The following is a 27,752-nucleotide window of genomic DNA, read 5'->3' as shown; positions in this document are numbered from 1 at the left end:
ACACAGAACCGAGACGTTCACACAGGATCTGACGGTGTGATGCCCACCCCCCCATTCACACCCAGAACCGGGACATCCACACAGGACCTGACGGTGTGACGCCCCCCGCTCAACCCAGAACTGGGACATCCACACAGGACCTGATGGTGTGATGCCCCCCGCCCCCTGCTCACACCCAGAACCTGGACGGTCACACAATTCCTGCCTGGCTTGTCCCAGGGCACCTTTCAAAATAACCACATAGAGCTGAGCCCATGGCAGGCAGTGACCGCTGCCCCCACCGCCGTGTAAGGAATGGGCGCCTACTCTCCCCAACTCGTGACGCGCGTTCTGGAACTTGTAAGTAACACACCTTGGGAGTGCACTTCCTCCGTGTGGGGCTATTGAAACAGTGCCTTCAACTGAAACGGCCCCGGGGGTTTCCGGTTGCCCAAAGCGGGAGCTCAGCTGCCGAGGGGGCTGCTGCCGACCCTGTGTGGATGGCTTTTGTGCCCTCGTTCAGCAGGTCACCACCTGCATATGGCTAACACACCAGCGTGGGGTGTCTGACACACGGGCACACAGCATGTCCCACCCTGACCCTCAGGTGCTCTCGGCACAACAAACGCCAGCCCCGTGGACCCGGGCCCGAATCTGCTGTGCTTTCAAGATGCTCTTGGATACACTCGCTTTTTTGCTTCTCGTGGAAAGCTCCTAAAATCCCGAGGGACCAAGGCAAGGCTCCCAGGCGCCCAGGGGAGTATGGCCGGGGCTAGGGAGGGGGAAGAAGCCCCCCACCCCATCACCAAGCTCAGTTTACCTTCCCCTTCCTGCAGGGCTTTCTGGTCCCCAACAGCCTCAGGCACCAGCTTCCCATAGGAGTGTCTGTCACTGGAAGCAAACTTCACCGTATCAAAGTAGACGGACCCATTTGAGGCGTAGCTAGAAAATAAGAACGAGGTTGTGGGAAAGCGGATGGATTCAAAGACAGCCCAGAGCACCTCGCAGGAGGATGACCCGAAGAGCCGAGGGTTACACGGCCCGCGAGCCGCTTCCATCTGCTCTGCCTTCTGCGTCCGGGGCCGGCTCGGCCATTTACCGGTTCTGTGGTGCAGCGACTCACAACCACGGCTGCTGTGCAGGCCGAGCGGGCCTGCCAAGGACACTTCACGCCGCGGAAGCCAACTCCTCCCTCGCCGGCAGCGGGTCCCTCTGCACACCCTCTGCCTCGCGTCCTATGGCCCTGCAGCTCCCGCCCGGTCCCTCGCCTCAGCGACGGCGTGCTCCCGCCAGGCCCTCCCTCTGGCTACATTCTACCCACCTGCCCAGCCAAGGCTCTCCGCCTCCCAGAAGCACTCCAGGTTACTCCAGCCCGGAATGATCTGTCTTCTCCCACCTTGGCCTTGCCCACGGCACTCAGTTTGGCACACGATCTCGTGCCGTCCTGAGTGGTCGTGTTAAGTGGGGCAGAGAGGAGGCGCCTGTCACTTCTGGAGAACCTGTGCTGCTCCAGGCCCACACCAGGAGTTCGCCACTCCTCCCTTGGTCCAGCAGACGCCACGACTGCCCCACGAGGCGGGAAGCAATCTCCTACAGTGGGGGCGCCGCCAACAGGCGCCATGTGCTGTAGACACCACGCTCCCGTTTATGCCTCCATTTCTTGGTGATTTCTGACCGTGCTCACTGCAGACACTTGGACCATGTTTCCCGCAGACAGGTGGTGCTAGGACCGGAGGCCAGGGCCGGGGCAGTGTGCGGAATCACAGCCGGGCGAAGGGCCCCGAGGGAACCACACCTGCCCTGGGAGATGACTCGGGGACAAGTGCTCTCTGCTCACACAGTGAGGCCGATGCCTCCAGACACCCGGCAAGTCCACGCTCACCAGGCCAGGCCATGTGCTCACGGTCTGAGCTGTGGGCACCCTGGTGGACTGCAGGCAGGGGTTCCCTACAGCACCCCCATCCTGGCCACAGCCCCAGGCCCACCTGGCAGGGCTGGCCCCAGGCCCCGGGCTGCACCAGCAAGTCTGCTGGGGGCTTCAGGGACAGGCTGGGCACAGCCAACACCACCCTCTTGCTCTTCCTGCCTGCCTTGAACAAAGAGATGGCATCTGTACGGCTAAATACCTGTTGGATGGCGACCAACATCAAGGAAAGCCTGGGGAGTTCTCTTACAAAGCAGCCCTGAAGTTGAGGACCCAGCGGCACGGAGGAAAGAGGCCTGCTAGGAGGTCAGTGTGTAAAGGCATGCTACTATGGGGAAGTCGCGGGCTCGACCGTATCCTCCCCAAATTCATACGTACGGTCCTAGCCACCAGCACCTGCCAGTGGGAGTGTATTTGGAGACAGGGTCTTCCCAGAAGGAAGGTGAGGTCAGCAGGATGAGCCCTGACCCAGGGTGACCCCTACGCATCTATCTGCAGAAGAGGACATCGGGACACAAAAGGAGCCCAAGCAGCCCATGTGCAGAGTGACAAATGTGTGAGACGGCCACTGTCTGCGCCAAGGAGAGGGGCTGGGACACACCCTTCCCTCAAGGCCCTCAGAGGAACCCGTCCTGCTGGCATGCTGGCGGCCTCAGACAGCTGCCGTCTGGAGCTGTGAGCAAATCCGCTTCTGCTGCTTCAGCCGCCTGGTCTGTGGGCTCGGTGACGGCAGCGCGAGGCGCCCACATGCCCAGCGGCACCCACACGCCCAGCGGCTTCCCTGCTCCGCATCCCCTCTCAGAGACGGAGAGCTGCCTTCCTTGGCAAACCTTCCCCTGAACGGTGCACTGACCCGAGGAGGGCCCTCAGCTCACCCGTAGCCATTGTCCACGATCTTCTGGACAAAGTTCACGATCTCTGGCACATACTCGCTAACGCGGGTTAAGACGTCTGGAGGAAGAACCTGTGGACGGCCAGAGAAGGTCCCAGGTCTTCCTTCAGAAATGTCGGCCTCAGATGAGCACGCCCCAAGAAACCAGCAGAACCAAATGCTGGCAGAGAAGCCCCCTGCGCCCTCGGCTCGCATGTGAAACCGCATTCAGCGAGCGATCAGGAACATGGCCCGGGTGGCGTGAGGCCGTTCGGGCATCGGGGCGCAGAGAGCAAGCATGGGCTCATCGGCCGCACTTACGTTCAGGGCCTCCATGTCTCTGTGGAATTCCTCTTCCCAGAACTTGGGCAGTTGGGAGAAGATAGAATTGTCAGTAACCTCACTGCCGAGGGTGGAGTCCAGCCAGTCAGAGAGCAAGTCCTTTGCTTCTTCCAACAGCACCTGAACAAAAAGAAAGCGAACGTCCACACACACGTACGAGTTGATCACGTAAGACTGCATCTCACGCAGGTGGTCTGCGTTAATAATGGCCTCGAATTCAAAGATGTGCGGCACAGAGCCCTGCTCCACGAAGGGCTGCCATCCCTGCGAGACCACAACACTCCTGTGAACGGTTCAGCACTAAGACAAACACCAGACCGTGACAGGGAGGCGCAGAGGCACGTTCAGGAGAGCTGACTGTGGCCAGCATGCGGCCGGGCGTCCACGGGACGCTGGAGGTGCTGGTGGTCAGGCGATGGGCAGAGTCCCGTCCTGGAGGGAGGTGTCAAGGCCATGGTGCCCCGACAGTCAGGGGCCATCAACCGAAGAGGCCAGCCCCGTGTCACGCACCACAACAGTGCAGCATTGGTACAAGACCTGTCCTGTCATCGCAGCACCCACGTCACCTGGGAGAAATGTCCATCTGTGATGGGATGTGAGTGTCATGGCCGCGGCCTGAGCCTTGCAGGCTGCGGGGACCCTGAGGTCCGACTCTGGAGGAACCGGGGTTTCCAGCACGTGAACTGTAGTGACAGGCACGTGGGGACGGGCAGGCGGTCTGCAGTCCACCCGTGGGGGCGAGAGGGCAAAGAACAAAGGGCGGAGGGAGAAAGTGCAGGGAAAGTAGATGTGGAAGACAAAGGGAGGCCACGCAGGGTGGGCGTGTTTGTACGCATGGCGCTGACAGGGAAGGGGCGGCTCGGGCGTCCCGCCAAGCCCCCAGGGAGAACTGTCCTGCTGACTGTTGCTGGGCTGGCGAGCAGTGACGGGGACCCGCCAGGATGCTTGGGCCAGAGGCACGGCGCGCTGGAGACTGAGCCCCACGCACGGCCGGTGGGCCACCCTCAAGCCCGGCCACCCCACCCTGCGTGCTCACAGCAGGCCCTTCTACTCGGTACCTCACGTCTGGCTATGGAGAAAAAATGACAAGGCACACCAAAAGGCAAAAAACATCGAAGACAGAGCAGCAACAGAACCAGACGCGGCAGGGCTCCGGCAGCGCTCAGCCCAGCGTTCTGAAACGACCAGGACGAACACGCTCGGGGCTCTAATGCATCAGGCCGGTCGACCGCATGCAAGGATGGACAGGCAAGGTGAGCAGACAGAAGGAAGTCTGAGAAAACGGGAAGGAGGCGCCGGAGATCGACGACACTGGGACGGTAATGAAGAACGTCTTTGATGGGGTCATCTGTAGAGTGGATGCGGCCGACGGAAGAATCTTGGCGCCTGAGGCCAGCTGAAGAGAAACGTCAAACCAGACGGTCTGCCTTCTCAGACACCCAGCGCAGCAGAATGGCCAAGGACCGCGGGACAAGCACAGAAGGTGCGACGGGTGCTCGTGGGGACGCCAGAGGGACAGGAGGGGGGAAGGAGCAGAGAAACATCTGAACCCCACTGACTGAGAGCCCCCCGCTCACAGCAGACCCTGAACCGCAGGCGCAGAAAGCTCAGGGAACCTCAGGCAGGACACCACACCCAGGCATTCCACAGGAAAGCTGCAGAAAATCCCAAAAGGAGTCCGAGGACAAAAACCTTGCCCATAGAGGAACAAAATAAGAACCGCACCCAATTCGTCCTCACAAAGCATGTAAGCAAGAGATGTGGGGGATGCTTCAATGTTGAGAGAAAACACTCACCACCCTTGAACTCTGGACCCTGCGCGCTTATCCTTCAAAAGCAAAGGGAAACAAAAGCTCTCAGGCAGACAAAAATCGAGGGAACTTGTTGCCCGTAGACTTCCTTTGCAAGAAATGTGAAAAGAAGTTCTTTAGCGAGAACAAAAATAATAGAGGTCAGAAACAGGTCTGCACAGTGAGGGAGAGCATCGGAGAGAAGATGCAAAAGTAAAATGAAAACTTTTGCTTTTCCTTTTTTAAGAAAAAGTATTTATGTATTGAGAGAGGGAGAGAGAGTGTGTGTCAACAGAGGGGAGGGGCAGAAGGAATCTTAAGCAGACTCCCCGCTGAGCATGGAGACCGATGTGGGGCTCGATCTCATGACCCTGAGATCATGACCTGAGCCGAAACCAAGAGTCAGGCGCTCAACCGGCTGAGCCACCCAGGTGCCCCAAAACTTTTGTTTTTCTTCATTGATCTAACAAGTAACAGTTTATAGCAAGAACGTTATCAATCGGGGCGCCTGGGTGGCTCAGTCGGTTGAGCGACTGCCTTCGGCTCAGGTCATGATCCTGGAGTCCCAGGATCGAGCCCCACATCGGGCTCCCGGCTCGGCGGGGTGCCTGCTTCTCCCTCTGACCCTCCCCCCTCTCATGTGCTCTCTCTCGCTCGCTCTCTAATAAATAAATAAATAAAATCTTAAAAAAAAAAAAAAAAAGAACGTTATCAATCTGCACGCTTACGTACATACTTTATGCACACATAGCCCCCCCACCCCAGGTTTTTAGATAGGTAAAATGGACAACAGCAACAACACGAGGACGGGAGGCAGAACTAGATCATTCTGTTACTGTAAAGCACCCCTAGGACCATGCAGTATAGTGTCTTTGAAAGTGGACTGAAATTAGTAGTGAGTGTATATTGCAAACTATAGGGCGACCACTAAAAAAAAGGAAAAAAAAAAGTATAACTGATACGCCGTAAGAGGAGAAAAAGTGGAATCATGTAAAATGTTCAATTAAAACCACAAAAGACAGAAAAAGAGTGGAAGAAATCAATGGGAACAAGGAACAGGGCAGTGAATAGAAAACAATACACACAGTGGCTAGGAATCCAGCTGTCTCCGTACCACCGTGAATGTCAGTGGTCTAAATGCACCAGATAAAACAGTCAGGTAGATCAAAATACAAGCCCCAAATGTATGTTGTCCACAAGGAACCCACTTTAAATATAAAGACACGTATAAATTAAAAGTAGACGGATGGAGACAAATGTACCATGCTATCACAAATCAAAATAGACCAGGAGTAGCTTGTTTTAGACAGAGCCAACTTCAAAGCCAGGAGAGTCATCAGGGATAAAGAAGAGCTTGGCCAGACAAAGGGGTCAGTTCTCTAAGACAGCGGTGCTTCCGGTGCATGGGCCCAATGGCAGGGCAGCAAACTACATGAGGCAAAAGCAAACAGAACTGCAAGGACAAACAGATGAATCCGTGAAGGTAGTTGGGGACTTCAATACCCCTCCCTTGGGCGTGGACAGACCTGGCAGGCAGGAGATCAGTAAGGACATAGTTGACCTCAACTACGCGCTCAGTCAGCTGGATCTAATGGACATCTATGGACCACTTGGTCCAATAGCAGCAGAACACACATTCTTCTCAAGCTCACAGGGAACGTTCACCAACACAGACCACAGGCTAGGCCATATACCACGTCTGAACAAATTCAAAAGAATAGAAATCATACATTGTGTCTGCTCTCAGACCACCGTGGAACTGAACTAGAGATCAGTAAGAGAAAGAGAGCTGGAAAGTTCCCACAATGCATGGAGATCAAACAACACACTTCGAAAGAACACACGGGTCAAAGAAGGTATCTTGAGAAAAAATTAAAAATTTTTGAACCAAAATGAAAATGAAAACACACCTTATCAAAATTTGTGAGATGCAGCAAAAGTAGTGCTTAGAGGACGTCTATAACACTGGGTGCACAGATTAGAAAAGAAAAAAGGTCTAAAATCAAGCTAATCTAAGCTTCCATCTTATGAAACTAGAAAAAGAGGAACAAGTTAAATCCAAAATGGGAGAAAAGAAATAATAAAAATTAAAGCAGAAAACAGGAAATCAATAGAGAAAAATCAACAAAACCAGAAACTGGTTCTTTGAGAAAATGAATAAAATTGATGAGCCTCTAGCCAGGCTACTACCTAAGAAAGGGGTACGAATACTAATACTAATACCCAAAAGAGGGCCATCACTACAGACCTCACGGAAATTTAAAAACTTAATAAAAAATCACTACACACAACTCTGTGCCCCCAAGTTTGATAACCTGGATTAATGGACCGATTCTTTGAAATTCAGACACAAGCTACCAACACTCACACAAGATGAGCTAGTAAAGAGATTTAATTAAGAATTTATAACTTTCCAAGTGCCTGGGGGGCTCAGTCGTTAAGCATCTGCCTTCGGCTCAGGTCATGATCCCAGGGTCCTGGGATCGAGCCCCGCATCGGGGTCCCTGCTCGGCGGGGAGCCTGCTTCTCCCTCTCCCACTCCCCCCTGCTTGTGTTCCCTCTCTTGCTGTGTCTCTGTCAAAAAAATAAATAAAATCTTAAAAAAAAAAAAAAAGAATTTATAACTTTCCAAAACAGAAATCACCTGATGCAGAGGAGTTCACTGGTGAATTTTACTAAACATTTAAGGAACAAATGATATCAGTTTTCTACAGTTTTTCAGAGGACAGAAGCAGAGGGGCTACTAACTCATTCTATGAAGACAGTATTACTCTAATACCAAAAGCTAAGACATTACAAGAACACAAATCTACAGACCAATATCCCTCATGAACATAGATGGAAAAATCCTTAACAATATATTAGCAAATTAAATCCACAAAAGTCCGAAAAAAGGGTGCCTGGGTGGCTCCGTTGGTTAGGCGACTGCCTTCGGCTCAGGTCATGATCCTGGAGTCCCGGGATCGAGTCCCGCATCGGGCTCCCTGCTCGGCGGGGGGTCTGCTTCCCCCTCTGCCCTCTTCCCTCTCGTGCTCTCTGTCTCTCATTCTCTCTCTCTCTCTCTCAAATAAATAAATAAATAAATCTTAAAAAAAAAAAAAAAATAGGGCGCCTGGGTGGCTCAGTCGGTTGGGCGACTGCCTTCGGCTCAGGTCATGATCCTGGAGTCCCGGGATCGAGTCCCGCATCGGGCTCCCTGCTCCACGGGGAGCCAGCTTCTCCCTCTGACCCTCCCCCCTCTCATGTGCTCTCTCTCTATCGTTCTTCTCTCTCAATAAATAAATAAAAATCTTAAAAAAAAAAGTCCGAAAAGAATTACATACCATGACCAAGTGGGATTTATCACAGGTATGGAAGGCTGGTTCAACAGTATAAAATCAATTAATGTAAATTATTACGTCAACAGACCAAAGAAGTAAAATGCCATAATAGCGTTGCTAGATGCAGAAAAAGCATATGACAAAATCCAACACCCATGCCATCAGTGTGGTTGTGAAGAAGTCACTGCCACACACCGCTCACGGAGCTCAGCGTGCTGGACGCCATCAAAATTAAAGATGTCTGCTCTGGAAAAGACACTGTCAAGAAAACAAAAAGATGAGCTACAGACTGGGAGAAAATACTTGCCAGAGACACATCTGATCAAGGACTATTACCCAAAATACACAAACTCAACAGTAAGAAAACAAACCACCTGATAAAAAATGGGCCAATGACCTGAAAGGCACTGCACCCAAGAGGACACACAGACAGGCAAATAGGCACATGACAAGATGCCCCACATCCAATGTCTCCAGGAAATGCAAAGCACGAGATACCAGCACACACCTGTTAGAATGGCCCAAATACTCACACTGGCAACACCTGACGCTGGGAAAACCCAGAACCAAAGGAATGCTCATCGCTACTGGGGGGAACGCAACATGGTGCAGCTGCTTTGGAAGACGGTGTGTGGCTTCTTACAAAACTACACATACTCTTACTGTATCACCCAGCAGTCATGCTCCTTGGCATTTACCCAAAGGAGCTGAAAACTATGTCCACACAAAAACCTGCACATGGACGTTTCCCACAGCTTCTTCACAATTGCCTAAACTTGGAAGCAACAAAGACGCACTTCGGTAGATGGAAAGATAAACAAGCTGCGTTCCATCCAGATGATGGAGTATTATCTAGAACTAAAGAGAAAGGAGCTATCAAGCCATGAAAAGACATGAAGGACCCTAAAACCTATATTCAGTGACAAAAGCCGATTTGAGAAGGCCACGTATTACAGGATTCCAACTCTGTGACATTCTGGAAAGGGAAAACCACGGAGGCAGCAAAAAGATCCGTGGTTTCCGGGGGCTGCCACAACTTAGAGGCCGTCAAACCGAGGGAAAGAGACGAGTCATAAAAGGACAGACACCATAGCATTCTATGTGGTCCCTGGAGTCCCCAGATTCATGGAAACAGAGTGGACGGTGGGTGCTGGGGCCGGGGGAGGGATGGTGGTCGGTGTCTCATGGGGACAGAGTCTCTGTTTGAGAAGATGGAAAGTTCTGGAGACAGATGGTGGGGACGGCTGCACAATAATGTGAACGTGCTTAATACCTTTGAACTCCACACCTAAAAATGGTTAAGATGGTAAATTGTTGGTAACGGGAACATGACTGCTGTCCGAGGAGAGGGAGAAACAGCTGGGCCCAGGACGCCCATCGAAGGAAGGCCAGCTACCATGCGGGGGCCCCACTCGGAAGCACGCTGAGCAAAGCGCGCATCCGCAAGCCCGTGTAGGGGGGACTCTCTCATTAAGCTCAGAACAAGCCCGCGCCGGAAATCCACGCTAAGTGAGGAGGAAAGTGAAAGGAAAGCCTAAGCCGGCCGAGCTCTGGGGGCATCTCTTCCACGGCCTCCAGACGGACAGACAGCGGTGGCCACACCTTTTCTGGAGCTTCTCGATTGCTGAGTGTTGAAGAGGGTGGCCAGCAGAGGGCGCCGGCGTGAAGGAGAAGGGCCACTGAGGCCAGGGCCGCCGGCAGGGGAAAGGCTGGAAGGGAGTCAGGCCCCGTGCACCCCGTGCCCTCACCCCGTCTGGGGGCGAACTTCTCCCAGGGGCAGGAGAGCCGGCCCGGGGCGCCCCACAGCCCAGTGCAACCTCAACCTCCCTCGGCTCTCTGCGCCGATGTGCCACCAAGAAACACAGGCGCGCCGGCTGGAGGACGCTGGAATGACCTGCTGCACACACGCCAGTGGGCCCCCAGTCCCGTGAGGAGGCGGCGCGGGGGTAGGAGGTAGGTGCGGGGCGGGAGGGCACTGGCCAGCCCCCTCCCGGGCGGCCACAGCCGCAGAGGCGCAGGCTGGGACCCGCGAACAGCGAGCGGGGCTGTGGCGGGCCCGTGGAGACCTCACCTCCACACGGCGGTCGGCCACCTCCTCTGGGAGGTCGCTCTGCACAGCTTTCTCCAGGGGCTCTGCGGCCAGTTTCACCGCGCGCTGAATGCGATCCAGCATCTGCCTTTTGTCGGGGTCCGTGGCCGCGCATAACTTGACCGAAAACAGCTGCAAGCACAGGAGAGGGCGGGCCCATCAGACGCGGCTCAGCACAGCCCCGCGCTCCCCCGGGGGCCCTCGCTGGGGACAAGAAAGCAGTCTGCGTCCCTAAGGGCGTGGGCCCAGCTTCCCCTGAAAGCCTGCTCCCCGCAACCCCCCAGGCCTGGTTCTCTGATGTCACACGCTGTGCTCGGGGTCACGGGGGCGTCACCTGGGGACTTCGTGACCGTCACGAAGTCACCCACGACCTGGCAGGCCCACCTCTGGTTGGCCTAAGCCGGCTAAGCTCTGATTTCATTCCTAGTGTTTCTTCTAGAGATAAAACACAGAAGCACACGTGATTACTACTGCAGCTACTAAAATAGTAATTACAGAGCATCAAAGGACTTATTCTAACCTTACTCCGTTAAAACAGTAATTCGTAGCACTGTCATTCAAAATGACAATATTATATTGGAAAGAACTGATTTCTTCAAGTCCTGAAAATTTCCAGTACTCCTGATTTAAGCGGCTCGGTGCAGCGCCTGCGTGGCTGAGACCGCCACATGGATGAGCCCACAGGGGCGTCTGGAGCATCTAACGAGCAAGCATCCATCAGGGCCACCGTGACGGACTCGGACACTCTCCCGTAAGTGGGAGGCACAGGCCCCGCCCAAGTGTGTCTTTCCTGGCGACTCTTCCCAGCGGCCAGGGGACACATCGGTCAGAACTCCGGGGCCCCCGATGGGGCTGGCTTTGGTTACTGTGTGAAGCCCACCAAGGACGGCCACGGCTCTCGAGACAGTCAGGAGTCAAGGAGCAGACAGCGAGGGGCCCACCTTCAGGGCGGCGTGAACATCTTCTAGGAGCTGGGCCGCCCGCGGCCGCTTCCCCCGATACTGCTCGAACAAGTAGTTCTGCCGGGCCCTCGTGATGATCTGAAGGGAGGAGAGGGAAACTGGGGGTCGTGCCCCACGCAGCAGGCAGACTCCGAGTCCCAGGCGGCCGCGCCGGGGCTGTTCCCATGACCTTGCTGATCTCGAGGAAATGAGCTGCGCCCCCACCCCCCGCGCCCTCCCCACACAAGAGCACGCGTGACCGCGGGTCCTGCTGCCACGAAGCCCCACGGGCTGACGTTTTATCAACTGGGCCCCTGGACACGAGGTTTCTCCCGGCTTCTATATGACGTCATCAGTATACACCACCAAGCTACCGAGTGGAGGGGACTCATGCCGTGTGCATCAGGTCCAGACCTGAGCTGGGCCAAGGCCCACCTGATCTCATCTACAAATGACGCTTCCTCCTCCCTGTCACCCACCGTACTGAGGACGTCCCGGTGAGAGCCCTACCTTGTCGTCCACGTCCGTGATGTTCATGCAGTAGAAGACGTCATACCCGAAGTAGTCACGCAGCACCCTCCGCAGGATGTCGAAGGAGATGTAGGACCTAGAGTGCGGGAAGAGACCTGTCCCACGGCCCGCCACACACCCTGGCCCACGGGGCCACGGCCACAAGAACCAGGGTAAGGCTTCCGCGGGCCCCGCACAGGAGCCAGGAGCACCGTGGGGCCGGGCCTGCTCTGCGCCTGGGCTCCCGCCAGAGCTGCGGCCTGGGAGAACCAAGGCACGGGGAACAAAACATCTGTGTGCGTCCCAGGACGCCAGCCACAGGGCAACAAGACAGCGAGCTCATGGCCCGTGCATATTCTCCAACTTTTCCATCGTCAATATGGATTACTCATGGAATGAAAATTTTATCTCAAAAACAGGAAAGGAAAAGTCCAGGACTGATTTTCCTTTCAAATCTCAGGTCCCTGGAGCAGAGCGGAGATCTCGGAAGGGCTGAGATGCTCCCTGTAGGACCCACACCCCCCAGACACCCGGGGACCCCGGCCCGTGCTGGGCGCCCGGCAGCAGCCCCTACCTGGCATGCCCCATGTGAGATGCGTCGTAGACGGTAGGTCCACAGCTGTACCACGTCACCCTTTTCCCATGCTGAGGTATAAACACGTCCTTTGTTAAAAATGAAGGAATGACAACCATCAGCCGCGTAAGAGGTGCTGTGCAGGATCACCCCAACCAGCAACAAAGAGCATGGCTGTTTATACAAAATTCAACAAGAACGATTTTGTTTTACTGACAAAAGTCACAGACGTTGGGGGTGGAGGAGCTCAGTTACTCTGGGTGGACTCCCTGAGACCCCTGTCTCCCCGTCCGCCACTGTGCTCACTGATGAAATTCCAATCAGCCCACAGCTGGAGCCATGGGCCACGCTGAGCAGAACACACCAAGCAAACCCCGTTCAACTGGGATCCAATCCTGCCTTCTTCCCAAAACCTGGTTGGCTCCCAACCACGTCAGCCGGGGCCCCGCTGTGCCTCTTGTGCTTGGCATGCGCGGTGACAACCACCACCACGTGTCCTCCCCAGAAGCAGGCCGGCACCTGGCCTGGCTCTGAGCGACACGTGCTCGGGCGCTCCAGGCCCGCAAGCCCACAGGCAGGCTGCCCCTGGGCATGCCTGGTGTCAGAGGTCAGCTGTGCCCCCCACGGGCCACGTGCAGAATGCGTGGCAAGAGCTAAGACTTCACTCCCGTCTGGACCGATGGCTGCAGAGCTCGCCCACAGATTCCAGCTCAGTGGTCCGGAAGGGCACATGCGCCCCGCCCCACCCCCCCGCGGCCACCGCTGCACCCCACACGCCACGCTCCCTCCTTACCTTACTCCGGGTGAGGCTGTTGTAGAGACGGAGCTTGCACGGAGGAGACCCTGCCGGGGGAGACCACTGAGGCTGCCCTCGCCGGCCTTTACCTGCCAAGGCAGAGAGAACGCAAGTCACGCTGCACCCACTTGGTCTTTCTCAACGAACAGGGCTAAGGGTGTGGGTCTCCGTCAGCATCACCCATGTCAAATGCAACGGCGTCTCTATTTTGCTTTGCTCACAGTCTGTGGCGCAGTACAGCTTGGGAGCACCTGTGAGACGTGCTCACACCCACTGCATCCCTTGCTCCCCAAACCCAGGCCCTCCCGGCCGCTTACGGGCACCGTGGTGGACACGGCTTATGGGCCAGGAGGGGGCATGGGCCCTGCAGTGCCAGACTCAAATGCAGCAGACAAGTGGGGGTACTCTACGCCTTGTGGAGGCTTTGTGGGACATGGGCCACTTTCCAGAGCAGTACGGGACTGGCCAGGCCGCAACTAGCTCACGGCCCCAGAAACTCAGTAAGAACAGGCTCCACCCCAGCCCCATCTCCATTAGACGGGGGCAAATGGCCAGCTCCCCCTCAATTCTGGTCCCCACCCCCTGCGACATGTGGATCACTCCCTGACTCGACTGGGACAAGACGCTTGTGGCTTCCAGCTCCACACGGGTGCTTGACCAACTCTGGAACAGTGTGGGGTGGCTCTGTCCCTCGCTGCCTTCCAGGACCCCGTATCCTCCCCGCTCCTGCCACCAGCACCGTCCCCTCCCCAGCGCTGTCTCGGGGGCTGCCCCTGCGGCTCCATGGTCCCAGGCCCACACTTCCAGGTGGACAGAGAGCAGTACTTATGTGGTGGGTGCCTGAGAGCCCGAGAGGGTGTGGCTCCGTCCTGGGCATCTAGCATCCTGCGCCTAGAGCCCAGCTGTCCCCCCCAGCTCTCGCTCACAGAGCCAGCTTTGTGCCTCACTCACAGTGCACAGGCTGGGCCCATGGAAGCCTCCGCGCTACCTGACCCGTCTTCCCAAGCAGGGGTCTGCAGCTCACTGAGCTGCCCTCCCATCCACTCCCCGCCTCTGCCTCTCGTGCCAGATGGCCTGCTGACCAAGACCCCACAGAGCCCCACTCGCTGCTTCCTGCTGGGATCACAGAGCAGTCAGTCCTGGGCTTGGCTATTTGCCCAAGGTGTCTCATCAGCCACACAGAGGCTGCCTGAAGTGACAGGCGGAGGAGAGCGGAGGAGGAAGGCAGCTTCCGCGTGCATGTCTGCGTGAGCGCGTGCAGGTGGGAAGGGGAGCGGGCAGACAGGGAGAGAGGCAGCCGGCGCTCAACAGGAGCTCCTTACTCTGGGTGGCGGCCAGCAAACGAGGCGGCCACAGACTCCGGTGCGTGGGAAGGCCCACACCCTCAATGAGACAGGGGTGCTTATTCCTAAGGTCAGGCGCGCGTCTCACAGGCTCACTTTACATGCAGCAAGTGCCCGTGAAGGGAACTCTCAGTCTGGGACTCAGTGATGCTCAATGTGCTGCAGATGACACCATGCATCCCCTCTCTCACTCACACCCCACAGCTCCTGAGACAGACACCACTGCTGTCTGAGCTGAGCGGGGGCATCGGCCAGAGCGGCCACACAGATGCGAGCCGGAGGACCAGCGCTGCTCGTCCTGCGAGGCAGGAAGGCTCGGGGTTCACAGCACGGGAGGCCCATGCAAGAAGACGGGGGGTGGCGGGACACAGCCGGCGGTGGAGCCCAGGGAGCCTGGCCGCGCCGCGAAGGGCCACCACGGCCACGCAGCTGGCGGCAGGCTCGAGGGACTCGGGCAGGTACCACACAGGACCCTGGTTCAGTGAGGACATTTTCCACTAGTGTTCCCTTCCACCACCAGCTGCGCCGTGCCCGAGCACGAACACGGCTCGCTCAGGACAGCAGCCCACCCGCGACCCTCTACGCCCCGACAAGGCTAAGCCGAGTCTCCCCACGCCGTGCCCGCGCCTCCACCCCAGCACTCACCACCCCGTGCACTAACTCCTTGTTTCCGCCTCTGCTTGAACTAACACACATCCCGTTCATCCAACACAGAGCCAGTCCCCTCCAGGCCCCGTCCTGGGCACGGGGTCACTGCGCAGCCACAGCCCTGACCCGACAGAAACGCGCACACCGCTTAGGGGCGCTGCGCCCATCCCACCTCCGACAGAGGAGAAACGCTCCCCCAGGACACGGGTGGGGGCCGGGGGGCAGAGAGGGGTGCCACACTGGGCCGCCCCGACAGCCACGGGGCCTGAGCCCCCTGCCGGGGGGCTGGGACCCACAGCGGCACAGGGGTCCCTGGAGGGAGGGGCAGCACTCCAGACGCTGACCGCAGGCCAGGCCCTGGGCGGAGTGGTCCCTCTGTGCCGCGGCTGTGGGGGGTGCTGATGGGACTGGGAGGCGGCAGGGACAGGGGCCGCCCCACTTTCTGTGCCTGAGAGGGTGGCTCGGGCTCTGAGGCCCACAGCCCGGGAGGGACATGGAGGGACAGACCGGGCGCCAGCAGCAGGGGCAGCTGTCATGGGCACCGCCGCTGGGACGGGCTCGGAGGGAGTGGGGACAGGGTGCCGGGAAGCGGGGGGCTGGGAGAGGCAGTGCTCGTGCCCGGGGCCAGGACATCAGAGCCCTGAACGGAGCAGTGCTCAATTCTGGCAGCAACAAGCGGGCCAGCAGGTGCTCGGTTCCTGTGCTCCCAGGGACGTGGGAGAGGGTCCCGGGAGCGGCCCCGCTTGCAGGCCACCCGCGGCCATGGGCCGGGCACACGAGGGGACTTGCAGGCAGAAGGAGTCAGGAAACGTTATGGGTGCCAGCCAGGGTGCCTCTCTCCTTGGCCCCCAGCCAGCCTAGCCTCGTCAACGCACAGGGCGGCTCTCTGCCTCCGGTGGCCCTTCCTCTGCACGGCTAAAAGGCACCTGCTCGTTCTCTAGACAAGGCCCTAGATGGACCACGAGCTGGGAGCCCCGGATGCGCCCTGACCTCCGCCCCTGCACGCTGTGTCTTAGGAGCTGGGACCCAGGGAGACGACATGGCACCTGACACCATGGACATCAGCAGGGTCACCGTGCCCATGGAGGAGACAGTGTACCACAAAGCTCCCACCCTGGGCTGGGGAAGGATTACCCAGAAAACCAAATCACACCCCACTCGGGGGGAAACGATGCCCCCACCTCCGCCTGTTCCCGCAGGGGACCCAGCCCAGGAGAGCGGCGTAGGTGCTGGGCGATGCTCCAACGCCCCACCTGAAGGAGTATGGAAAAGCCCCCAGGAGGCTGCCCTGCCCTGCGAGGATCAGCAGAGGCAGCAGGCGGCCCACCCCTCCCACGAAGCCGCGCGAGCGCCCAAGCTGAGCTGCTCAAGGGCATCGGGCGACTGTGGGACGAAGCACCCAGGGGTTCATCGCAGGAGAGAAACCACACAGGGCCTGAGCCCTCGGATGTTCCAGAAGGACCCCGAAAGTAACCACCGTCACCTGTCAGACACGCCAGCACCCACAGGCTGCGGCTCAAGCTCAAAGTTGAGAACTGACTTCGTTCTGATTTTCAGAGACTTCAGTGACTGTTAACTTAACATGTTAATTACGTGGCGGACACACACACACACCGCGGCGCATGGACAGAATAAAGGAGAAGAAGCCAATCAAAGTAAAGCCAGGCCAGCAATTAGCTGTAATGCCAGGCTGGAGCCTGTGCCCAGGCCCCCCCAGCCCCGCTGCGGGCGGCACGCTCTGGCGGAGGCTCTGCACCACGGCCTGGGCAGCTCTGTCACAGCGGCCACAGGCAGGCGTGACCCGCACGGGCTGACTCCTGGGCAGAGTCTGTCCTGACCTCCACTCGGGGCGCGCGGGCCGGGCTGCCAGGCCACGTGCTGACACGCGGGGACAGGAGCAGCCCTGTGGGGTCTGCTGCCAGCTTCGGGGCCCTGACCTTGGAGGTGGCCGCCGGCGGGAGAGGTGCTACCAGCCGGGGAACTCACTCCGCTACTCACTTGCTTGGCGCCCACAGGGCTCGCCTCTGCCGCAGGGGCCACCCAGGATCGCTTCTATGTGCCTGAACCACCGAGCCACGTGGAAGAGGCGCGTGTCAGCGGGAGGGGCCGAGAGCTGCCTGAACACGTCCACGTCCGCCTGGGACAGGGAGTACCCCCGGACATAGCTACGCGTGCTGAGGTGCTCGTTCAGGGCCTGCACCCTGGCTGTCTCGTCCCTAATGCTCAGGATGGACCTGTAGGCAGGAGCTGCAAAGACAGAGGCACACAGCGTCAGTCGGGGGCCCGGGCGCCTTGGGCCGGAGTCCAGACACGGGCAGGGCTTCCCCGCGTACGGAACATCCGCGCAGGCCAGGGGCTGCCGGGGCTGCTGAGGCGCGCTGGGGAGAGACGAGTGGGGTTCCGCGTCGCGGGGACGGGACAGCTCTGGGACAGGACAGTGGAACACTGCACAGCACCAGGGCGGGCGGGGGAGCTAAGTACCTCCGCACCGTGCCATCTCCGTGCGACTGCAACCGTGAACCTGACGTTAGGTGAATTCTGCCTCAACTGAAGGAAAACAACCCTCCGGGCCCACAGCCCCTTCTCGGCAGCAGCAACCTCCCAGGCCCAGTGGGCGCCGAGGGCGGGTGAGGACACAGGACGCTCGGGCCAAACCCCTGCACCGGCATGGTGTCCAGCAGCTGAAGCCTGTGTTTCTGGAAGGATCAGAGCCCCGCCCCCGAGAACACCTGCCACAGGCCCTGCCCACCCCACTTAGAGCAATTACTGGGAGGACTAGCATTGTGAGTATGTCTCTCCTCCAACCCAGAAGGGACTTCCCGCGACCTGCAGGCCACTCCTCCAACATGGAACCATCAGGAAGGATGGGCCCCCTCTCCCATCTCTGTGGGAGGACAGAACCCTACCAGCCAGCAGGCACAGCTGGCCGGAATGGCCTTGGCACTCACCAGCCCTCCGTGATTGCTCACCTCCTCCGCGGTACTGAGTTCTGCTCACCCCTCCCACCCTCTTCTCCCCTGGGAGCCATCGCCTGTCACCCCTTCACGTCCCCGGTATCAGTCACTGGGTAAAACCTGTTCTTACCATGCCAACTAATGCCCAGCTGTGTCTACCTCTGGTGTGGGGGATTCAGGGACAGGAGCTGCCCCGAGCCTGAGCAAAGGGCACAGAGCCAGCCCCACCCTGGAACAGGGAGGCAGGGGCCAGGCTGGGGCACTAAACCAAAGACCCTTTAGCCTCGGGAAGGAGCCTGGTACCCCAGCCCATGAGTCTGACTGAGCTGCATCTAAGCCTTGATCATCCCGGTTGGTTTTTTTTCCTTAATTTTCTGAGCAAACCATGGAGAAAGGACCAGTGCTCATTCGCTTCCACAGACACGCTCTTGGCCTGGGACCCACTCAGAGCGGGGAAGTACGAGCCCGTCCCCTCTCTCTTTGCCGGTGCACCTGCCCTTCCAAGCTAGCTGCCTGGCACTACAAGGTCACTGGGTCGGTCACTGTGCCTGACCCACAGCAAGGACAGCTGCAGACAGGGGGGTGACGTGGCCCTACACAGCCACGCTACCCCCGCCCCGGCCCTCTTCTTCCCCATCCGGGTGTGCCTGCCCGGTACAGGAGCCCGAAAATCACCCCAGCACCCACCCAAGCAGACAGGGCAGCACGAATGTGGAGGGCCTGTGCGCACACAAAAGGCCTTTCTGCACTTGCTTCCACTGCAGGCCAGGCCCCCCGCAGACTTCCTGGACGCAGTGCCATAAGCAAGGATGAGGTGGAATGAACTGGCAGAAGGATGAAGGCCCGCGGCATTTTCCAAGCAGCCGGCACGCAACATGGCCTGCTTCTCGGGGATGTCCTGAACCCCGAGCTCTTCATGCACAGGAAAGGGGTGGGCACCCAGGGTAAAAGTCCTCCTTGAGCCCTCAAATGAATGCTGTGCTTAAAACACAGGCTTTCCCCAAAGCCCACGTGCTTCCTTCCCCAGTGCACCCCCAGGAGGGCTCTGGCTCATGCGACCCCGTCTGATCGGCCACCCACTCCCCAAAGCCACACCCTTCCGTCTGGGCTGGAGTCCTGCCCCTCACGAACTACCCTTGCTGAGGGCACAGCCAAGCCGCCAGCCAGTCCGGGAGCCCCATCTGCACACACGTCCGGAATGCAGCCCTTGTCACCCACGGCTGCCACACAGGGGCCCAGCCCATCATCTCTGTGATGCAGGCTCCCCCACAGGCAGGCGAGAGTGGACTGCTGACAGGTGCAAGATCACATCCCCCCTCCTCGTCCTCCAGACCGCCCCCACCTCACAGGGACCCCCCCAGGCCTGACTTCAATCCCACTCACTCCACAAGAGCGTGGCCTGTTCTTTTTGGGGTCTCTCATCCCACTGTCCTGCCTGGAATGCTCCCCCAGACATCGCCGGGCTCCTGCTCTTCCTCAGGGCTCTGCTGGGTGTCTTCTTTTTGTCAGGTCTCCCTGGATGCTGTTCCAACCAGAGCCCGGACCCCCTTCCTGCTTTCTTTGTCCTCACGCCACTTCTTTATGTCTGCCCCACACCCCACTTTATTCACTCAGCATATACCTTCAGCATCTAGAGCTAAGCCCAGAACATTCTAGATACTCAACGCATTCGCTGCATGAACAGGTGAGCAAGCAGCAGAATGGGAGCTCACAGGACAGCCCTGCCTGAGGGGCTGGGGGTCACCCGCTGTGTCAGGGCCTCAGGGGCCCTCTCCCAGGACACAACCCACCCACCCACACAGCACACGGCAGCAACCAGATTTCCCATAGGCTGAGTCTAAAGTTGCTTTGAACCCCGAAGGGCTTGCCCAGCCAGAGCCCTGCTGCCCAGAGGTGCACACCTACAGGGGACGTTGCTTTTGTTCACTCTAGACCTACAAGGAGAACAAGCCACTTTCCGTGTCCACTCTTGGGATTGTTGAAGCAGAGAGAGACCCGGAGGCGGCCCCCTCCCTGCTGAAGGTGCCAGTGCCCCCCGCTCTCCCTCCTTCCCTTGAGCAGGTGGCTCTGAGGACCCAGCCCAAGGGCTCTCGGGGAGTGGCCCCTGCATCCCTGTTGCTCAGATTCTGTCTAAGGCCAGGAGGAAAGTTCCAGGCGGGTCTGTGCCCCCCGCTCTCCTATCGAGGGGCCTGCCTTTGTGACCCCGCCTCACAGCCCTAGGCGGGGAATCGGGCTGGAGGTGAAACCCAGGGAGAAGGGAGGCCGTGCTTGCCTGAGAGCTCCAGGAAAGCCTAACTCTAAGTATCAGGCTTCTTGAGCATTTCCCGCACAGCATCTTGCTCCCAGGGAACTTCTACTTCACCTGGCCAGCTGCCTCCAACAGCTGAGCGGCCTGTCAGGCGGCTGTTGGCACGCTCTCGGTGAAGATTAAGTCCAGTCAGATCAAGGAGAGGACCTGCCAGCGGTGTGGGCAGAGCTGGGGCAGGCTCTCCTGCAATCTGCTGTCCTCCCTGCGCCGGCCCCCAGCGCTCCCTGTCCCCGTCTCCTCTACAGCCACCCTGCCGCCGAGCCCCGGGAGGGCGGGCAACGGAGCGAGGCCAGTCCACTCTGATCCGGCCCGCCCCGTCTCCTCCACAGCAAGCAGACAGGGACACACACCTCTCGCTCGGACCGTGTTCTAGTGAACAAAGCAGACCCCCAGGCCCGCGCCCAACGTCGAGCGGGCTTACAGCCGATTGGTATTTCCCGCCTTTTTTCCCACGTGTCCTCCAATAAATATACGCTATTTTTAAAATAAGTACAACAGGTCAAACATCCCACCCACCATGCTGGCTTTAAAACACTGGTGAGGGACTTAGGGAACTCTTGAGCTGCAGGGCAGCGGCTGGGCAGGGCACCATACATGGCAGTGCTGGGGCTCAGTGCTGGGGCTCGGTGCCGGGGCTCTAGTGCTAGGGTTCGGCGCTGGGGTTCAGTGCTCAGGCTCGGTGCTGGGGCTCAGCCCTTGGGCTCAGTGCTGGGATGCAGTACTGGGGCTAGGCACTGGGGCTCGGCGTTGGGGCGCAGCGCTGGGGCTCCTGGCCTTCTCTCCGCCTCCGTCATATAGGCTCAGAACAACACACGCCTCGTAAAAGCCACTGCGTCTTGTGAAATTACACCTGGCACACAGCCAGGCCCCAGTTTGCCACTTATTACGCTTGCCCTGTGTCATTATTATAATGGCCCCTGAAATCAGAGACTACACACGCATTTAAAATCCACCGTCCGGAGCAGCCGAGGCCGTCGCAAGGGAGGGATCTTCTCGGGATGGGCAGGCGCAGTGCCAGGGCGCACCGCCAGACGGAAGGCCCCCGGGCTGCGGGCGGGGCAGTCCCTGAGCTGCAACTGTGGCCGGGCACTCAAGCGTGTCTTGAGGAAACCAACAAGACCAAGTCAGCCTTGAAATGGTCATGGTTTCGGCCAGACCCCCGAGGCGAGATCAGATGGCGGGTGGTACGCAGGAGCCGCACGCGAGGCGGTGGCCCTCGCTGAGGCGGCAGCACGTGCTGGTGCACACGCCGGCCCTCGCCGCTGTGGAGGGCACGTCCGCCTCCAGGTCAGCCTGCGGCGGCCGTGCCGCTCAGACAAACGCCAAGGGAGAGACACCTACCGATCACGGGAATGTCATTACGTGCGTATCCAGTTTGGATTGATCTGTTATCCAGTTTCTCCGATTTAAGCAGCCGAAGCCTTTATAAAACATCTCCCGAGATCACACAAACAGAACAGCCAGGCAATCTCTCAGCACGGGTATCGAACCAAAAACCACATGATATGAACTGCAGTCCTGACAGGACGAAGTGCGTCACCTCTCCCTCTCCTCGGTCCCTGTCGCCAGCATTTAAACCTGCCTCTGTCTTCCTCCTCTGCTCCAGGCCCAGTGCATCTGCCGGGCCCACCAGAACCCTTCAGAATCAGAACCTGGGGGGTGAGGTGGGCCCACAGTGGGTACCTACACCAGCTCCTCGGGGGCCCCTGTGCTGGCCCAGGACCTGTAGACCTCCATGTGCGAAGAGCCCCAGGCAGCTTGCTGAAGGGCAGACCCCTCGCAGCAGGCCCAACTTCCTCATAAGCTCCCAGGCCAGGTCTGTCTGTTTCAAAGACCAGCCTGGGCTCTGGGAGGTGAGCACCCCTCACCCACTCCCTGGCACTGCATACGTGGCTAAGGACCACTCTGGGCCTCGTCCTGCAGTGCTCCGCGCACCCAGCCCTACAAACCACGCCCCTTCCACAAACACTCCTCTGGCTCCCCGGTTGCCCTCCTGCAGCGCCCCCCTCCTGGGTCCCCTCCACACTGTTTCCTGTCGGGATGCTCAGCTGCCCAAGTGGCTCTCAGAAAGGGGACTGGACAAGGTTTCCCAAACGTATCCCTTCTCCACACTGAATCTCGGAGAGCAGAGAGGCACGTACACCCCTGCTCTCCACCACCTGAGGGAATGCCACCCACTCCCAGAGCCCAGGGTGTCCTCCCACAGGCCAAGGGCTCCTGACGTCTCCTCCAGCGCCCTCTCCTAAGCACCAGCCCCTCAAGTCCGACTATCACTCATCCACGGGCACCCCTAGGCATCGTGCCTTGCCCCCCAGACCTGGGCGCAGGTCCCGGGGAGCGGCATGGCCATCGTCCCCTACTGGGCTAAAGCTTGGGTGCTCGGCTCTTACCCCCGCACCACCCACCCCCAGCACCAGCCCTGGCCCCTGAGCCTGCCCCTCTCATGCCACGGCTGCCATGGCTGCCGCTGTCCTGCTCCGCCTGCACGTGGGGGAGGGGCAGATGATCTTTCCAAAACCCAAAGGCAAGACCTAAACTCCAAAGATGTGCGCAAGGCCCTTGCAGACCCGGCCCTGCGGCCCATGTCTGGCCCTCCTCCGCCCCCTGGCCTCAGGAACCTGGGGGAAAGCAGAGCTCTCTGCCAGGAATCCCCACTCCGCTTTCTTCCTCGGGGCTCAGCCTCCACCCCACTTGGGATCTGGCCTGCCCCTCCCTCCCTTCCTCAGGAGCAGAGTGCTGGGGGCTCCGTCTCCGGGCTCTGGGCCTGGCCAGCAGAACACTGCCCACTGCTGCCGCTTGCAGGTCTGGCCCGGTGGAGCCGCCCCCGTGGTTCCCCACACTCCCATCTTGCCCGTGGGCTGGCTGGCAGAAAAGGACGCCGCCGAGGTTCTGTCAGCTCACAGTCACAGAGCTCGTACTCTGAACGAGCTCGCAGTTCTCGGCCCACCAAGCAGCACATGCTCTGGGACGGGACCAAGGAGGGAGGCCATCCGTTCCAGCCCACCCCGACATTGACCTGTCTTACGGGTCTCGCCCTCCACTGGTGTAACCCACCTCCCTACTGGATGGAAAGCCCCGGAGAAGCTGCGACAGATCGCCCTCGTCTGCGGTTGGACCTCCAGCACCCAGCACTGCCTAGCAAAGCAGGTGCTCAACGTATACTTAGTGAGGAAATAAATATCCGAGGGAATCTTTGTGAACTGCTCCGGGACACTTTTCCACTGACATGGACGACATAATGCTCTCACCTGGCGCTTTCACTTCCCGCGTCTTTCACAGACCTCTCGTTAGAATCACAGTCTGCTGCCCGGGTGACGAGAGGGCGGCCAGACGGCACCACTGCCACCACGACACTGAGATGGCTTAAGCTCCACCCCAAGGGCACCATCTCTTACATAAAAGTAAATACTCGCAAACATGGAAACACAAGTTCAGAGACAAGCAAACATTTGTAGTCTATAAATACGGATGCTTCATTTTTCTTCGGGAAACGCAGCAAAGCCTATTGGCTTTATCTCATGTGCCCTTACACACACTCTGGACTGGGGGCTCTGGCTGTTATTCTGAATGGAATCATTCAGATTATCATCAAAAGCAGCACAGGATGGTGGCTGAGATCCCCGCTGCGGTCAAACTGCCAGGGCTGGAAGCCTGGCTCGGCCTCCTGCTAGCTGTGTGACCCTGGACGAATCACGCAACTTCTCACAACGTCAGGATTTCTCGCCTGGACAGGCAGATAAGGGCAGTATCGACCACAAGGCTGCTCTCAGGATGAAGCCACAACAGATGCATTTAGATGGATGCCTGGAGAAGAAAAATGCTAGCTATACGAGGGTTACAAAGACCCTTTGAAGTACTGAGCATAAAGAATCAAACAGCAAGTTTGACACAAAACCACTGAAGACTGCCTGGAGCCTGCAGCACAAGGCCTCTGAGAGGAGCTCCGTGCGACCAGGCGTCCTCAGAGAGGGGACTTGTCTTTCTAAAGCAAGTGGAACCTGGAATGGGATGCGCACCTTCGAGCAACAAAGGAGAAGCTGCAAAACCAGTGTCCGCACAGGGAACCACACAGATGTTCTGAATCTACTTAAGGAAGAGCTGAAATGGGAAGAATATTCTAAACGAGGATGTCCTTGAAAAGCCTGGGGAGGGCACCTGGGTGGCTCAGTCGGGTGGGTTGAGCGTCTGCTTCGGCTCAGGTCATGATCCTGGGGTCCTGGGATCAAGCCCCATGTCAGGCTCCCTGCTCAGCGGGGAGTCTGCTTCTCTGCCCCTCCCCTGGCTCATGCACACTCTCTCTTTCTTGCCCGCTCTCAAATAAATAAATAAAATCTTAAAAAAAAAAAAAAAAAAAAGCCTGGGGAGATGGTCACTTTTGATGAATCCAACCTTAGGAATAAAAAACTTTCAGAAACTGGAAACCAAGCATATCTACAACTCTAGCACCCATACACACCCTTTCCTATTTGATTTTATTTCCTGTTTCCTCAGGGGATGACCACAGGTTCTTGACCTCGGAGGAAGCCTAGGGACAGGTGGGTGGGGGGCACCAGGAAAGGAAGAGCAGGTGGGCTGCGTCCTGGGCCCAAGCACTGGCTGAGAGGTACTACCCTACGGCACAGGACTAGAAAAATCCATCAGCTGTCCAGACAAACTGGGGGCTCAATTCCAATCTATAGAGCAATCTCCAAAAACAGGCCAATTCTTACCAAGCCTCCAAACACCTGACTTGCTAAAGCAATTAAAAGAAAAAACCCAACATGTCATTTATGTCCACAAATGAAACAGAACCACGCTTTCATTAAAAAACAAAAAAGAACAGAGAAACAAGCTCCAGGTTTCAATCCAGACACACAGCGTCTGTCCTGTGCCAGGTGCTACTCTAAATCCTTTCCAAGGGATGACCCCTTAAGGGTCCACATCCTCTGAGGTGGCACGCTTGGCCCCCCGTGCTCTGAGAAAGGGGCAGAGGGGCGCCTGGGTGGCTCAGTTGCTGAGTGTCTGCCTTCGGCTCAGGTCATGGTCCCGGGGTCCTGGGATCGAGCCCCGCATCGGGCTCCCTGCTCCGCGGGAAGCCTGCTTCTCCCTCTCCCACTCCCCCTGCTTGTGTTCCCTCTCTCACTGTGTCTGTCAAATAAAATCTTTAAAATAAAAAAAAATTTAAAAAAAAGGAAGGGGCAGAGCTGGGAGCCCAGGCGTGCCACACCGGCTCTGGGCTCAGGGCTGCTGCTTCACTGGAGGCGGGGTGACTCCTCAGGCTGCCTGGCTCTAGGGAAGGTGGGGACAGTCCTGGCATCCAGGCACGCCTGTCGGGGGAGGTACAGTGAGCCTGGTATGTGGGTGCTGGTGTGGGGCAGCAGCCCGTCACGTGGGTGCCTCCCACGTCACAGGGTCACCCGGGTGGTCGGAGCTCCCCACCTGGGGGCCCAGAGCACCCAGCGGCAAAGGGCACACACACAGCCTAAAGTGTGGGCAGGCTGGAACACTCCCACATCATCTTCACCAGCCAAGAGCAGTGAAACTCTAGGTCAATAATCTCCAGACGGGAATCCCGGCGACAATCTCTCGACTTGCCAGAAGTCACAGCCCTACTTGCGGGTCTGTGGGAAAAGATCCAGCGCTCTTCCAAGCTGGCCTGCGGACGCGTTGGTCCAGGCGCTGGTGACATCAGAGCCCGGGGTGGGCAGAGCTGCGCCCTGAGCCTCCCGGGAGGCAGGCAGTAAAGTGGGGTAATAACGCACTGATCAAGCAGGGCCCAGTGGCCACCGTGTGTGGGGCCCCAGATGAGAGCCTTCATAAAACCCGACGCCTTTCATGTGGGTGTCTGCGCACCCCCGCTTCTTGCGCCCACCCCCGGCTTGCTGCCAGGCTGGACGCCAACTGAAACACCCCCGGGGCTCTGCCTGTCCCCAGATCCCGCGCAGACACCAGCTAGGGGAGGTGGGGCAGCGCTCCGGGGTGGGGCGCCTGAGGACCCCCGCGCAGCCCGACCGAGAGGCTGAGGACGGGGGCCTCGAACCCGCGCGGAGCGCACAGATGTCCAGCGGAGCGCGGGGAGCGCAGGCCCGGGCCGGGGACCCGGGGAGGCTCAACGTCCGCCAGGTCGCTGCGGGGACACGCCGACCCCCAAGCCCGCCCCGGGGAGAAGGCCACCCCCAGGACCGGGCCATCGTCCGCACGCTGGCCGAAGGAACCCGCCGACACCCCAGGCCCGGGGTCCTCACCCGCCCGGCCAGGAGACCCGCCGACCCAGGGCGAGGGGCCATGCTCCGCCCACCCCGGGGACCCGCCGGAACCCCAGCGCGGGCTCGTCGCGCCGCCCCGCCGCGCGCACTCACCCTGCTCCCCAGAGGCACCTGACATCTTAGAAATCCCAAACCTGCCAAAGGCCACAGCTTCCCAGAATCTGATGCAACCGCCGCCCCGGAAGTCCCACCCACCGCCCCGCCCGGCTTCCGGGACACGCCCGGTCGCCGGGCAACCACCGCGGACTCGGGCCGCCGCCGCCTCGGGGCATGCTGGGAGTTGTAGTTCTCCCTGCTCCCTAGAGCATCCGGGGGGACACCCGTTCCATTTGCCGACCTAGGAGGAGACCCGTTGCCGCCCGGGCGCGGGGTTCGGTGCCGGCGGGGGGTCGGGGGGGTGATGTGTGTGTGTGTGTGTTGCAGTTCGGCCTCGGGAGACAGGCATTAAGGACACAGCTCACGCACGCTTGCTGAAGTTAGCATTGCACCCAGGGGCGTGGGGACAAGCCCCAGCCCCAGCCCCAGCCCCAGCCCGCTGGTCCAGAGACAGGGCCGTCCAGAGACAGGAATGGGCTGGCCAGGACGGAGGACTAGTTGGAAGGAAGCTTAAGAGGATGGGATTGCGGATGGGTGGGAAGTGCATGCCAGGGAGAGGGCTGTCCAGCAGATGACCCCCGCAGAAAGCAAGCCACTGAAAACTGCATGTTAGTGCAGAACGCAAAGAACAGCCCTGGCAAGAGATGGGGCCTGAGGCACAGGCCAGGGCTCGACCTTTTGGAGGCATCTTGTAAGCAGAGTCAAGAATGGCACGGAGCCGCTGAAGGGTTCCCACAGGACCGGGCACGGCTGGATTTGTGCTTTAGAACGCTCAGAATGCCCAGGGTGGCAGAACGAACTAGAGAGACCCGGAGGACAGCCAGACTGAAGCCGTTCAGTCGTCTAGAGGACAGTGAATGGTGGCCTGGACTAGCGGGGTGAGCACATAGTCCGGGGAGAGCCCCAGGAAGCAGCAAACCCTGGCATGGCGGGGGAGATGGGGAGATGGGGGGGGAGGGGGACAAGGGAGCGGGTGGTGACCAACCTCTCAGATGACGGAGCGGGTATGGCATTTACTTTAA

At 58.8% G+C, this 27,752-nt stretch overlaps 1 protein-coding gene across 2 annotated transcripts in view; it reads right to left on the bottom strand.

Annotated features, from left to right (window-relative positions):
- Window positions 1–26,810, bottom strand: part of CARS1 (cysteinyl-tRNA synthetase 1) — a 45,295-nt gene extending 18,485 nt beyond the window's left edge. The window contains exons 1-10 of one of the 2 annotated variants that reach the window (XM_035013516.1): window positions 26,728–26,810; window positions 17,126–17,374; window positions 13,134–13,225; window positions 12,341–12,429; window positions 11,767–11,863; window positions 11,257–11,355; window positions 10,298–10,447; window positions 3,096–3,236; window positions 2,779–2,867; window positions 800–921 (exon numbers count right to left, since the gene is read on the bottom strand). In XM_035013516.1, the coding sequence (XP_034869407.1) occupies window positions 800–921; window positions 2,779–2,867; window positions 3,096–3,236; window positions 10,298–10,447; window positions 11,257–11,355; window positions 11,767–11,863; window positions 12,341–12,429; window positions 13,134–13,225; window positions 17,126–17,374; window positions 26,728–26,752 (1,153 nt within the window). In that variant the 5' untranslated portion in view covers window positions 26,753–26,810. The remainder of the gene's footprint in view (window positions 1–799; window positions 922–2,778; window positions 2,868–3,095; window positions 3,237–10,297; window positions 10,448–11,256; window positions 11,356–11,766; window positions 11,864–12,340; window positions 12,430–13,133; window positions 13,226–17,125; window positions 17,375–26,727) is intronic. The other variant, XM_035013517.1, reaches the window with a different exon arrangement.
- Window positions 26,811–27,752: the final 942 nt, after the last annotated feature.

Source organism: Mirounga leonina, unplaced genomic scaffold (genome assembly GCF_011800145.1).
Source record: "Mirounga leonina isolate KUSES-001 unplaced genomic scaffold, KU_Mleo_1.0 Mir_166, whole genome shotgun sequence".
Lineage (NCBI taxonomy): Eukaryota > Metazoa > Chordata > Mammalia > Carnivora > Phocidae > Mirounga > Mirounga leonina.
Note: the sequence above shows the minus strand (reverse complement) of the source record. Positions and strands in the feature narration are given on the sequence as shown.